Source organism: Zonotrichia leucophrys, chromosome 3 (genome assembly GCF_028769735.1).
Source record: "Zonotrichia leucophrys gambelii isolate GWCS_2022_RI chromosome 3, RI_Zleu_2.0, whole genome shotgun sequence".
Lineage (NCBI taxonomy): Eukaryota > Metazoa > Chordata > Aves > Passeriformes > Passerellidae > Zonotrichia > Zonotrichia leucophrys.
Window position 1 is genome coordinate 56,083,469 of NC_088172.1, and position 14,030 is coordinate 56,097,498.

At 39.9% G+C, this 14,030-nt stretch overlaps 1 protein-coding gene across 11 annotated transcripts in view; it reads left to right on the plus strand.

Annotated features, from left to right (window-relative positions):
- NHSL1 (NHS like 1) overlaps window positions 1-14,030 on the plus strand; it is a 181,019-nt gene that overhangs the window by 150,708 nt on the left and 16,281 nt on the right. For 8 of the 11 annotated variants that reach the window (XM_064708328.1, XM_064708316.1, XM_064708317.1 and 5 more), the window contains exons 4-5: window positions 1,016-1,208; window positions 6,101-6,232. In XM_064708328.1, coding sequence (XP_064564398.1) covers window positions 1,016-1,208; window positions 6,101-6,232 — 325 coding nt within the window. The remainder of the gene's footprint in view (window positions 1-1,015; window positions 1,209-6,100; window positions 6,233-14,030) is intronic. The other 3 variants (XM_064708319.1, XM_064708318.1, XM_064708323.1) reach the window with 1 other exon arrangement.

Here is a 14,030-nt window from a genome sequence, read left to right on the forward strand (position 1 = left end):
GTTCACTTGGGTTTGTGACCACCTGCTAGAAGCCCCAGTGATGGACAAGTACTGTCCAGTCAGTAAAAAGCTGCTCCGTGGCTTTCTCTGCCATTATTGTCATGCAGGCAAAGACCTAGTAATGAAAACAGATTTGCTTCCCGAAAGGAATGGTTTTTTTTGGCTTACAACTTTGGTGGAGGGATTTGCACAAGCTGCTGCAACCTGTTTTTCTCGTGCAGAAAGATTTTTGTTTTATTGGTTGGGTTTTGTGGTTTGTTTCTTTTTTTTCTTTTTTCTTTTTTTTTTTCTTAAATAAAACACTTCATGGAATTGAGTGTAGCTCAAAGTGCCACTTTGAGAAGAAGTGACTTTTAAAATTATTGCTCTGTGGCTACTAATAATATTAAGTGCTTTACCCCTGAAAAATGGGTAACCCCTTGAACTGTGGCATGAGTTTCTCCAAGACCAAAGTAAAATTACTTGCTTACCTCACTGATCCATGGGTGATGATTCTGTGGAGTGGACTGATTGGTTCTTTTACTGAGCTCTGCTAAAATCTGTCTTTTGGTAACAGGATTCTTGCTGAGACTTTACACATTCATACAACCTAGTGCAGCTGGAGCAAAGCAGTGCTCAAATCTCATCTTCTAATAGGGCATGGGGAAGTGAGAGGGGAAGGGAAGCAAACCTTGGTGCAGGGAGAGAAGGGCTAATCGCTGCAGTGTCAGTGTGTAAGGTGTAATTAGTTACTGTGCTTTGCTGTGTGCAACACCACTCCTTTCTCCTTCATTGGTGTATATTCATTAGACTAATCAAATGTCTTGGAAAAATGCAAGCTAGATGTTTTATTGTGCATTTTTTGTGTATGTTTAAAACTTCTCTTTATGTAGGTGAAAGTGTGATATTTGTGAGGGTGTGTTTTGCTCCATAAGCAATCAGCGCTGACTGCAGCAGCAATACCTTAGTAATACCACAGTCCTACCTATTTTTTTTAGTAGTAAACTCACAGTGTTGTATATATTTTTGTTTGTAGTGTCCTGTCTCTCCCCCTGAAGAAGAAAAGCTTATTACCATCAAAAGGCCTAAAAGTCCAGCTACAAATGACTTATCAGATATCAACACTCAAACCAACTGGACTAAGTCTCTCCCACTGCCAACGCCAGAAGAGAAAATGCGACAGCAAGCACAAGCCGTCCAAACAGATGTGGTTCCTATTAATGTGACTGGTAGGCTTTTAATTTCAGTAATTGCATTACACTGATGAGGGAGGGCAGAGATGAAAGGGGATCGTACAGTTGGCTAGACTTTCGACACTCATTTATTCAATGCATGAATTTTCAATTACTTACCACACCTTTCTGTGAAAACCATTTTGCATTTAATAGTCTAAATCTGAACTTAATTAGAAAATATCAAAATACCTTGAAGTTGTCAATAATGGAGATAGTTAAAATATATGGGCTGGAAACAGCGTTAGATATTCACAAAGTGCAAGAAGATGGCTGATAAATAGCAGTGTTTTGCTGTGGGCTGCACTGAGGATATGTAATTGAAAATCACATTCATCCAGTATTGATGATATTGTAAGATTTTCTTCTAGGAATTTTATTTAAGGAGGGTAGTCAGGAACTTCTGTGTTCCAAAGACTAAATGTTACAAAAATCAAGAAAAAAAACTCTAGGGTCTAATTTTTATCAGCAACAAAAGTTTTAGGTGTCAAGGGAGAGTAGGGTTAGAACAGCAAACGTTAATGATGGTAGCACCTTTGAGTAATACTCCATGTAAGTCATTCCACTTACATAACCATAGCCCACATCTTCTTGTTATGAACTGTGTATTAACTCTTCATTTTGAAAATGCTCTTTGATTTTACAGTTGCAGAACTCTGACTCTGTGGAAGTTAAATTACCTTAAAGCCTAATGCTGAATAGATACTTCATTGTGTGTAAAATTGAATTTCTGTCAAAGATGGAATTATCACTTCAGTTTAATAACCCCTTTTTTTCTGCACAGTATCAAGATTGTCTCTCATTAGTTAATTCAAATAACTGACTGCTTGCCTGCCAAAGCCAGGATGATACTCAATATCCAATTTATTTCAAATGCCATATGGCGTGCTCTGACTCCATGCTTACTCTGACAATCAATAGCTTGCAATGTTTGGTTTTGTTTTGAAAGTAAATTAGGTTCTCTATCCCTTCATGACTACCAATGCTTTTTTCACCTGTATTTTTATAAACTAGTATTTTAATTAGTATTATTTAATAGTATTTAAATAATCTAGTAGTATAGGAACAGGACAGCTGTAGCAAACATCAGCAAGCTCTGAGAAGTCAATAACAAATTATTCCTTAAATAGTAGAAAGTATTTGAAGTAAACAGGTGAAGACAACATGAAATTATGAATACCCCACCTCTGGAAAACTAATAAAAGGAAAATACATGCAATCCTGAAATGTTACTAGCCAGTAGGTATTATCTAGGGAATTTAGGGTACAGATGCAGAAGGCAAGTTACGGGAACAACAGATAATCTGACATAATCAATAAGCTTGAGTTGGGCTTAGATACTGTGACAGCAGGAACACAGTTTACTTAGAGAAACAGTAATCTGTTGTTTGATTTAATGACCCTGCATACTGCAGAAGATATGGGAGAAGTCAGCAGATGAGAAGAAAAATGAGGTAAAGGGATCAAATAACTCATAGAATGAATTCAGCATCATGTGGAACATTACCTTGTTTGGATAAATTATGCTTGTGACTTCAGCCTGCATAGTTTGATTGATGTAGCAAAGCTTGTGTCCACTGGATTGTTTAGCCAGGACTCAGGAAACTCAGCAATTCTCAACTTTTGTGATAGAAATGGTGCACATGCATATTATATCTCACTTTCCTGGAGTGTGTGATTGAGCACTTACTCCCTTTTAAACATGGTAATTGGAAGAGATAGAAAGGGAGGGCATTAAAGGAAGACTGCTTTTACATCATGTCATCTGGTCTCCAGGATCCACCCTTCATTCCCCTTCCCTTGAAATAATTGTATTGCTACTGTGAAACAAGGCAAGCTTGTGAGCCACACACAACATACAGAAAAAGCTGCTGTCCTTGTTCCCTTTAAAAAGTCACAGTCTGCTTCCCTCCGCTTCTCTCCCACTCACTGAGTAATTTTGTTTTGTGAAGTTCCTTATGTTACTGCACGAGGCAGGAAAAAAACTGACAAGAAATCCGGTGCCGTTTGTTCAACATAACACAGAACAAACCACTGAGGATTTTTGTTTTGATTTGACTTTTTCCTTCACACACTCTTTTTCTTACTCTCCCGGAAGAGAGGTCAAAAAACTTCTGTTTTATTACTCCTGGCCTGAAATAAAAGGTTAACCTCTGAAGAGGCTGCTGACAATTGATAACGTTTTCAGCAGTGCATTAGCGGTGATTCTGCTACAAAGGCCTCTCACATGGCTGTGCAATAAATGCTCCATGAGTTCAGCTTTCAGGGCTCTTTGGTGAACAGATTGCAGCTAATACAGTAGTCATAAAAATCTGTTGGATAGCCTGAAGGTGCAGGGGCATTGCATTAGGCTTACAAGCTGCTGACTAGACATCCAGATTTGGAAGCAGTTTCAGTCTCGGAGTGCCTGGGCTGAGCTTTATTCTGGAAGGGCTTGGACTGAATTTTTCTGTGGTGGCCAGTCTTTACATTTACATATCCTGTGGGTTAGAATATATATATGTATATATAATGGTGTCTGTTCTCATGGGCTTTCTGGAACTAACTTTCTTTCCAGATGGAGGAGTCTGGTAATGGTGGAGGTGATCAGTGCCAGGCTGGATCCTGCAAAATATTTAAGCATTTGCTTGAGTCCAGCTTGACTGACTTCAGTGAGATTTAAGTGCATACTTAAATATTTTCTGTGTATCCAAGGAAACTGGGAAACTGAGTATACTGCATGTGAGACAACTGAATAAAGTATATAAGGAATATATGATTTATTACAAACCTGTAAGAGAAGGAGAAAGATGTTCTTAAATCTGTAAAATATATTTATTGTTGATATTGATACTTTCTAAAATGAAAAAGATGACAGTGAAGAAAGAAAAAAAGACTGAGACATTCTGATTTTGCTTGTTGGATTTCACTGAAGTTGCTGTTTTGAAATTCTACAGATTTGTATCATGGCCTTTGTGTATCAAAAGCCATTCAAGATGGATTGATTGAGTTAGCTTTTAGGTTGCTCATTTGGAACAAGTTACTGTGGATCATTTGACACAGTAATATTTCTCCATGACCATCCTGTTTGTGCTGCCTGAGCCTTCACGTAAAAGACTCTCTCATTGTTTGCACCTTCTGCTTACCATTTATGTTTTATTCCAAGGCTTTATTCAAAGCTACATTACAATTTTCTTGTAACGCACCATCTCAGGCATGATTATCAGCCTTTGAGTTGATAAAGATACGTTCAGAGATGCAAAATTTTCTCCTTCAAATCTGTTGGATTTATATAACGTGGTTAGAATTATTTTTATCATCCTGCAGGACGGGATAACCTAATGTCCTCACTTTTGCCCATATGGGTCCTAACATCCTAATAGTGGTGCTGCCCAAGATAGTGGATAGTTTGTCTCAATATTTCAGGACTTCTAAGCCAGTGGGATCCATAGCTCTCAATTTTATAGTTCCCATGGGCTTTGCCTCCTCCCTTAATCTGACTTCAGTCAATCCAAAAGTTGGACAAAACTGGCGTTTTGTAACTGCAAGGATTCCACTCAGCAAAAGTGCGGCCTGTCGTCAAGGCTCTGGTCAAACAGAGTCAGAGTCTTTATATTTACAACATGGTAAATGAAAATGCTGCATTTTTTCCCTTGCATTTTCACAAATCCACATGCTGTACTTCAATATATGACTGTGTCTTTAACTGTTACAGCGGCAATGAGGTTTGCTATGCTACTTGCACGACGCACATCGTACTGATGTGCAGTCAGCCAGGGGTAATTTTTATGATGTATTAGTTACTGTGCATTAATCACTTTTTAGAGGTAAATAATTTGGTCATCAATTTTCAAAAAAAGTATAAAATGGAAAAAAACAATGTGCAATGTATATCAAGGTTTTCCTGCCTTTAAGTTTTAAATGGATCATCTAAAGGACATTGAGCAGTGCTTTAAAATGCTTAAACTTGTAAAAAGGGAACTTATATGTGAGCTACAGGGGGCAGCTGTTAAAGTTTTAAAAGTGGCAGAGAATTAGCTTGTGATCTATAGTGCAATCTTTATCTTACTGCTAGTGAAATGGCCAAATTATAAACCTCTAAACAAAAGTGAATTCCTAAAGAAAAGCTTCTTTATAATAGTGGTGCTTCTGGGTCCCATTATGATACAGCACATGGTCATCATACGGCTTTGTCTGGCAAAGTGCACTTACATGTTTTTTTTTTTAGCTCTCGGCATTGTATATTTTTACAATCATCTGTAAAGTTTCAATTTTAAGCAGCTTTCGCCCTGAAATATTTATGAGTCCACGAGATCAGTTTGATCTCTGTGTGCTCCCTAGTTCTTATTTGTATTCGTGCTAAAGGATCAACACCAGAAATGCAGTACACTTGACAGGTTCAGAGGAACTTGGAATGAAAAAAAAGGGCCTCATGCGAATTAATGATGGAGCTGTGCAAAGGCATCGTAATAGCTGTTGCCAATAGCAATGTCTGTTCCCGCATAAACCATTGTGATCCTTCATTTTCATGAGCAGATTTGCTTTTTCTGCAGCTCATTACTTAAAAATAATTTAATAAAAAAACACAGAAAAAGCTATGAAGGGCCAAATAAAAGCAAGGATTCTCTTTGCTTGTGGAATTAGAGCTGCTCTCACCAAATACGTGTTGGGCTCAGGAATTCAAAATTCCTTTTAAAATATGCAGTATTGTGTAATGGATATTTTTGTCTAAAGCCTTACTGTGACAGTGTGCTGTATCTTCCTTCAGCGTAAACCTTCATTGTAGGACCAAGCTAACACCATTTATTAATGCCTTTTTTTCCATTTCTACAACAAAACTAGTGGAAGAAAGTGCATGATGTCAGTGTGCTTGGAAGTAATGTTGCTTTGCTTGTTCTACCATGTATTAGGGGAGAATTTCGACCGCCAGGCCAGCATTCGGCGGTCTCTAATTTACACAGACACGGTGGTAAGACGGCCGAAGAAAGTCAAAAGGAGAAAGACTATTACAGGAATCCCTGACAACTTACAAAAGGAGCTAGGTATGGCTCATCAGAACTGTATTGCATCCACTGTTCATTGTCACTGCTTATCATTACTCGACTAATATCATCACCAGTGCTCATGAAATCAAATACAGTCTGATAGCCTATTTCAGTTCCAAATATGTGTGTGCCTCCTTGCCACCTCTTGCATTGGGAAGCTGGGACCTTTAATCTGTTCACTTCCATCTGTTAAAGGGAACAAGGTGTTTGGAAAATGGTGTACTGGTACAATGAAAACCTGCAGGGATGTAAGGTGTCTGGACTTTAATGGTTTCCTTCAGATTTGGTCATCTTCTCCAGGATGTTCACCAAAGCAAAACTGAAGTGAGCAGACGTTTTGGCTTGTGAGTAATTACTTAGTGGAGTAAATCAATTTATGGATGCCTTCCTGAACCTGCGGAGGATTGCATCAAGAGTGGAAAACCTCTTTTCCAGTTCAGTGTTGGCAACCCCTTAGGTATCAGTGTTACATGATTGGAGTAACTTACCTGGGTTTATTAGCTATTCCATATATTCTAAAGGAAGTTCCCTTTCCTTTAGAATATATGGAAAAGCTAGTAAGCCAGGTAAGTTGCATTTATTAAGACGGAGGACTGCCTGAGGTAGTGTAAATGTGACCTATCTTCTTCCCACTTGGTAGTAGATGTGAATTCAAAGTTGATCAAGCAATCTGGATTTTGGCAGATCTTTCACACACTTTTTGCAGAATTCTTTGATTTAAATTGTGGGGGGTTTTTTTCAATTATTTCAGCTTTTCCCAGGTTATAACTTCACAGATAAAAATATTAAAAATATTAAATCTTCTTCCCCCCCCCCCCCCCTTTTTTTTTTTTTTCTGTGTAGAGGAGGAATATGTTTTAAAATAGTCTGGCAGAACTTCATATTGGTGCATTACATGTGAAATCCTCTCATATATTGATGATTTCAGTAAATTTTACTACCTTGCATGTTGCAGCTATTTCTTTTTTAATCCTGTTTTCAGTTGGTTATTTTTCTGGATTTTTCAGAAACAGAAGCAAAAATCTGTGGCTTGTTTGGATGAGTTTGAAATGAGCTAGAGGGTCTGGCACAGAGAAAGGCAAGAAACAGACAATTTCGTGCAGAGAAGTTTGTGAGTGGAACTGTGCTCCTTCAGCATCTGTAATTGAACAGTGCCCTGCCATGGGAATCCACTGCCTCAAGAAAGCATTTCCAAAATGTTAAGGTTACATTATGACCACTTCAAAAAGATGTTTAATGCTTGAAAACATCAACTATGGTTCTATTTGGTGGAGTAAACTGAGAATGCTGTTGGCATCTATCCTATAAAGAATTCTTCAGTTAATACCTTCAAAGAAGTTTATGACTTGCCAATCTGTTCGCTAAGGGTGACAAATTTTTACCTTGATTTTCGTCTTTCATGTCTGTGCTGAGCACATTTCACGTTGCATTGCTTGAAGGTTTTCCTTGGCTTCTATTTTAAATTGTGGAGTGGCAGTATCCTGCTGTAGTAGCTCTCTCTGGATGGTTCCCTTACCCCTAACCTGCAGGCACATGGGGCTTCAGCCATCTGCCTTAGGGCATAAGTTGTCTGAGGAGCTCCATGTTACTTCCATGGTGGTTGTATCTCTTCCAGGGAGCAAATTGTATGCCAGGAGTACTCTGACAGCAGTATCCATCCTCTTAGCATATTGGTTTCCATCACAAGACAGAAGGTGCACTAGAAAAGAGTGATAGTGCCTTCATCTTATACCTGGGGAAAGCCCACATGCTGCAGTGAAGTGACCTAGCCAGTCAGCCACCAGGCTGCTGGCAAGGCTGGGAATAGCTGCACGTCTCCCCATCCCTGTTCAGTGCACTTTTCTTTCTGCCTTTTCTCCCCTGTCACTCCCCAAATATTGCTGTAGCAGTCCATTCCCTATTTCTCTTACGCTGTCCCAAAACAAACAAGGAGCTGTTTTAAGACATTCCACAGTTCATTTGATTGGAACAAGTATCCGGACTAAACTCCAAATCAAGCAATTGCATTATGCCTATTGACAGTCTCCCTGTGGTTTCAGCTGAATAAATCTCTTTGTTTCTTCCCTAAAGCATTGCTGTGAACGGCTATAATATTTGTACAAAGATTAAAATCCCTTGGTACACTAGAGTTGCTGCGTGCAGGCTAAATAACCAACATATACAGCAGATTCTTGTAACCTCTTGTTTATCCTTCAGAAAGAAGCAGAAACTTGAGAGAACCTCAAAGCTTCAACCAGGCTTGGACTATTTTCATTCCTTATGAGAGAGCCTGGAAGAACTTTTGTGAGGCTAAGCTGCCGGGGTTCTCCCTTGGCTGCTTTGGGTCCTTTGGAACAGGAGACCAGGCAGAAGAGAAAGCCTGAGCCTGCACTGGCTGCTGGCCTGAGCTCACCGGATGTGGTGCCCTCATAGAAGTTAGCCAGACATACTGAAAGGAAACATTAGCTTCACCCGTGTGCTCAAAATATCTTTAAATATTCCTGCTTTTTAGCATTGAAATGCTGTTGTGTTTTCACAGGTGTCTTCCAGTGATGAACCAGTCTCTCTGTGTAGACTGGAAAATTCTGCATTAAGAATTCTGCATAAATAAAATGCAGTGTGATAGATGGGATTCTGAGACACAGTAAGAATGTGAAGTGTCTACCAGTTTAGAGATGGCAGTTCCTTTTTGAAGTTGCTTTTTAACTGCAGCAACCTTTCAATATTATTTAGCAGAGTGACACCAAAGTAACAGGAGAAGGCAAAGCATTCTTCTCTCTGCCAAACACAGCAATGAAAAAGAATTAGTTCTGCATACTTCTGAATTATCTTCCTTGTCTTACAGAACATAAATATTACATACATATTTAATGGAGTCAGTGTTGGGTCAAAACGGCAGAAAGAGCGTGAAACTTTGAGACGTTTTACTTCAAGTGCTCTTGGTTTCTCTGCTCTGTTGCCATTATCCGTTGTCTCTAGATGTCTTCTTCAGATGGTACCTTATATGCAAACCTGTATTCTCCTCTCAGACAAGATGATTCCCAAAGAGAAGTTTGGTAGAGATGAGCACCTCTCTGGAAGAACCTGTCACTGGCCTTGCTCATTTCTTGGCTCTTGGTTATCATCAGCTCCCTTCACACATTCTAGCCCTCCAGAGGAAGTGAAGGCAGCAAAATTCTCTCCACCTTTCCATGGTCCTTCCTTTGTGTCAGTGCTCTAGAGTCTGGCTTCACGCTAACTTTCTTTTGTGGGAGTTCCAAGTTACCTGAGTAACATGAGTGTTTCTCCAGAGCTCTGCACCTGTGCAGTCCCAGACACCAGTGGGCAGCTTCTGGTGTCCCAGACTCCTTCCCTGTCTTGCAGGAGAAGCAGGTCTCAGACCTGACTATCAGTTCCATCACAGTTCCTAATAAACATACCTAACCAAAACAGGGGACAGGAAAATATCTTTACCTTTTCTACCTTTTTATTCCTCCTTCTTCTGACAAGCATTTTGATGGGGTTTTTTTATTCCCAAAACCAAAAGTTTCTGTCCACTTGGTTTCCAAAAATGTCTTCTAATTCTATGCTTTGTGTGTACTTCCTTTGGATTATTTAAATCCTTTTTTTACATCTTACAGATCCAATCCTTTTTTTACATCTTACAGATGCAATTCATAGTCTTTTTGGTTTTGTGATTTTCTTGCCCCATGTACTTTTTTTTCCCCTTCTTGACCTAAAGGTTCAAAGGGTCAGAATGACCTCATACAGTTTTTTCAGCTTATTTTCCTACTCACTTTTTCAGTAGCTCACTTTCACCTATAGGATGTCATGTCAGTCGTTGGGATGGAAATGACTGACACCTCAACTGTCAGCCCTTAATTTGCCTTCTGGCTGTGCAGCTCAGAGCCCTGGTGGTACCAGTTGGTGTCTCAGGTGTCATTTGGGGCTGTTGAAGCTCTCCGTTGACATGCCTGAGAAGAAGCAATTCCATCTCAGCAATATGGGGGCAAATGAGTCCTTCAGATCTTTGGAAACTCAGCTGTTCTATTAAAAACACCTCTTAATTGATACTCTTCTCCTGTTAGTTCCCTCCAGGGCTAGTAGTCACTCAAGTTACAGGTCCCATGGGTAAGTAAAGTCCCAGACACCCGTTGGTCCTACAGAAATACCACTCAAATACCCAGCTGTTCCAGCCGAGGAATTCTGCACCTGCTTCTGTTTGGAACTTTAGCAGTCTTTGGAGAGAATATCTCTGTTTCAAAGTTATTGTTTATATATAGTTTTGACTAGCACTGGGGTTCTACCTGTAGTTTTTCACGATTGTATGTTTCCAGCACTATCCGTCTATATATCAGATGTTAGAAAGCAGGTATAATCTGCTTTTTGATACTGGAGATGAAAAACACAGATACCAAGAATATAAATGTCACCAGAGGCTGTTAGGTTAGAGAAACTGTCAGAATCAAGAAAACTTGAATTTCTGATCTTTAAATCAGAATTCTCCCTCTCAGGGTGGCAATGATATGTGCAAATATTCAGGATATTTTTTAGCTGGCAGTACTGAAAAGTTTCACGGGATTCACTGCATTATTTTTCTTCCCCTCTGAGAGATTACAGATGCTTCATGGAGTGCAGTGAAAATTCCTTAAAATTGCCATAAGCCCAGTGTACTTGTCTGTTTCTTGTTGAGTATCTGTTAAAATCACTCAGTTTCTAATTGCTGGGGTAGAACAAAATAAGAATCTCTGGGGGTTTTTTGTAACACTAAACTGTGGTGCCTGCAGTGACTTAGCCAGTTTACCAGGTTTGCAGGAGAATTGCTAGGTGGGGCATGAGGAGCCAGTGAGAGCAACACACCTTAGGAATGTGCCTGTGGCATGAGAGATGAGTGCTTACATTAGAAATGGTTAGTCGGAAGGTAACAGAGACTACTTCTTTGTTCTCGTTGAAACAGGCATCTGCTTTGTGACACCAACACACACGCTGTTTATCTTTTCAAACCCTCAGTTTGCCATGCTCATTTCAATGCAGAGAACCTTTCATGTGATTCTCTGCAGTGAGCTGCTGGTGCCACCAGATCAGCTGGAGTCACAGCAGGACTGCTAGTATCTAAGCCCCAGGGATTATACACAGACACACTTTCTTACCCGTCAGATTTTCCAAATTTGTCATTCTCAATCCCTGTCCTCTCTAATGTGCCACTCCAGTGATTACCAGAATCCACAGAGTGGGTGTTCTTTACTAGCTGCTGGAGCCTGCACTAAACGTGCTCATGAGTGAAGAGCATTTGCCCTAATTAGGAGAGATTTGCAGCATAGTATGGTAATGAAAAAGAAAAGAGCATAGATACAGGTCTCCTGTGGTGACTGCAGTGCTGCTGGATGCAGGATAATGCAAAGGGCAGACAAGGTAATTGTTACTTTCAGCCACATCTATCATGCACCCAGTTTGCAGCTACTTCTGATTTTATAATGTTCAGCATCTGTAATCTGATGTCTGGTTCTGCAGCATTTTTTGCTGCTGTCTGCTCACACATTGTCCCTGCAACTAGAAGGACTTACGGGTGGTATTTTTTAAAAGATCTCATGCTGTTCAAGGATCTTGGTGTTGCAGATATCTTCTGTCTTCTGACTGCTATTTATTTAAGTAGGTGTTTTCTGACAAACCTAGCGTTATCAGTGTACTTAGTCAAAGGCTTGAGCTGTCCCTTAGAGTGGGATTGTCTTCCAGCTGTAGTAACAACAAAGATTTTAAGGGGGTTTGAAAATCATTACTTTCCATTATTACTCTGGAAGTGAGTGAGGGTTTTACAGTGCATTTGAAAATTGCAAATAAAATACTCCTTGCTACCATCCTATGAATTTCACCAAAATCATAAACACCTCAGCATTTTACCAGTATACCTGAGTCTTAAATGCTCCTCTGGTTGGTTATTTGAACCATTTTCCCTGCAGATTTCCGTTGTCCCTCTTCAGAAAACAGAACTATAAAAAGACTAAATCTTCACAGCTTTGCATGAGATTGTGCATACATGTAAAGCCAAAACCAAAGCTGATAGAGTTTCAGAATATGCTGCTTTTCTAAAAAAACCCAAAATTTAAAACCTCAAAGTTATGTTCCTGTAATAGTAACAAGAATGCAAAATTCCTTCCCTGACCATAGCCCATAGAGCAATGTAAGAATGTTACCCTGTAGTTTATATGTCTGAAGCTGGGCTGTCTTGCCCTCCATAATCCTCTTTTTTTTTGGGCTCTGAATCATCCAAACTAGAAGAGGCCAGTCTTCACACCAGTGCAAAGACTTGCCCTGATGGGCTTCCCTGCAGTAGTGCTGAGGTTGGGAGCATTTACTACTGTTGAGTCAATTTATGCAGTTTCCCAAAGCATATTAGGCTGGACCATAATTGACATCTCTTCTGGTAACAAACCTGGGTAAGCACTGGTTCTCAGCAGCATGCTGCAGCTGGTTGTGGATGCTGCCCCCTTGTCACTGTGCTGCTCTGGCTGGGGAGCCAGCAGTGCCCCAAGGGAAGGGGCAGGAGCTGCCGCACCTGGCATTTTGGTATAGCCATCAGTGGCCTCCTTTATTCAATGGCCTTTTTTATTCAGTGCCATTAATGTTCTTTTTCAGATATCACTGTGCATCTGCCATGAACAGTATGTCCCAATAAATTATTCTAACTCTCCTTATTTTGGAAGGAGAAGGTGAGGTTAGCAAGTCCAGCACTGATTCACTTTGCTATTTACCTTCTCTACCAGTAACATTTTCAACAGACATAAAACACCCATCTGCATTATACTGCTTGTGAAAGAGGGTGCATTTAGCTTCCTCTGTGAATACAGTACAGACATAGCACATGCACATGCTCTCAGCCACAGGTCAGTGTGTGACAGTATCAGATACTTGCTGTAATGCTGACAGCTTCATTCTCCACCAGCACAATCCTTTTGTCTCATCTGCATGTGTGTTTGTGTGCGTGTATGTGTGTTTCACAGTGGCAGAAGAAGAAAAATACCCCATCTCTTTGGTTATTTACATGTCTTGGCATGCAGATTTTTGTTACCAGATTTTTTAATTGACCAACAGTTAAAATTGGTTATGTCATGGTTCCAGAAACATTTGTAATGTCTGTTTTGATGCTTTTATCTGTCTTAACCAAAGGGGTGCACTGATTCCATAGAAAAAAAATATACCTGGAAAGGATGATTATTTTTCTTACTGTACAGTTCAATAACTGTATACAGAATATGCAAATCTCTCTCTTGGTTGGCTGCAGTAGTCCATCTGTTCTGACAGTATCTCAGATTATCCAAGACATTTGCCAGCATCTGAGTATCTAGCTTTGCAGCAAACATCTACCAGAAGCAGAAAGAGGCTGCATTTTTATGAGAGCAAGAGAATTTTCACAAAGCAAGATAACTAGGCTTCAAGCTGCTGAAAGACTACTTACATGCCTGAGGAAAAGAAGTAAACAATCTTTTTTGTGTGTGCTGCTTTAACTGTAGCCTTTTCAGAGCCCTCTTTTCCTTACCCTAAATGCCTCTTTTGCCTGCCAAGAATGAGGATGATTAAATGTCCTTTAAGTGGTGTTTTTAAAGCTGCATGATAAGAATACCTATCCTCCCAATGCAGTTTCATATAGTAAATATGAAAGGAGAACATTCCTTTCAGGCATGCTACTTTATTACTCCTGAGACTCACTAAGGCAGAGACTTGAAATAACCAGTTCTCCCCCACAGTGACATATGTGTAGCATCCTTACCAGCATCTCCAGCAGCATGCCTGCCTCTCTCTTGCTATTTATACAGCAATGCAACCGAATTCAAAAGCAACA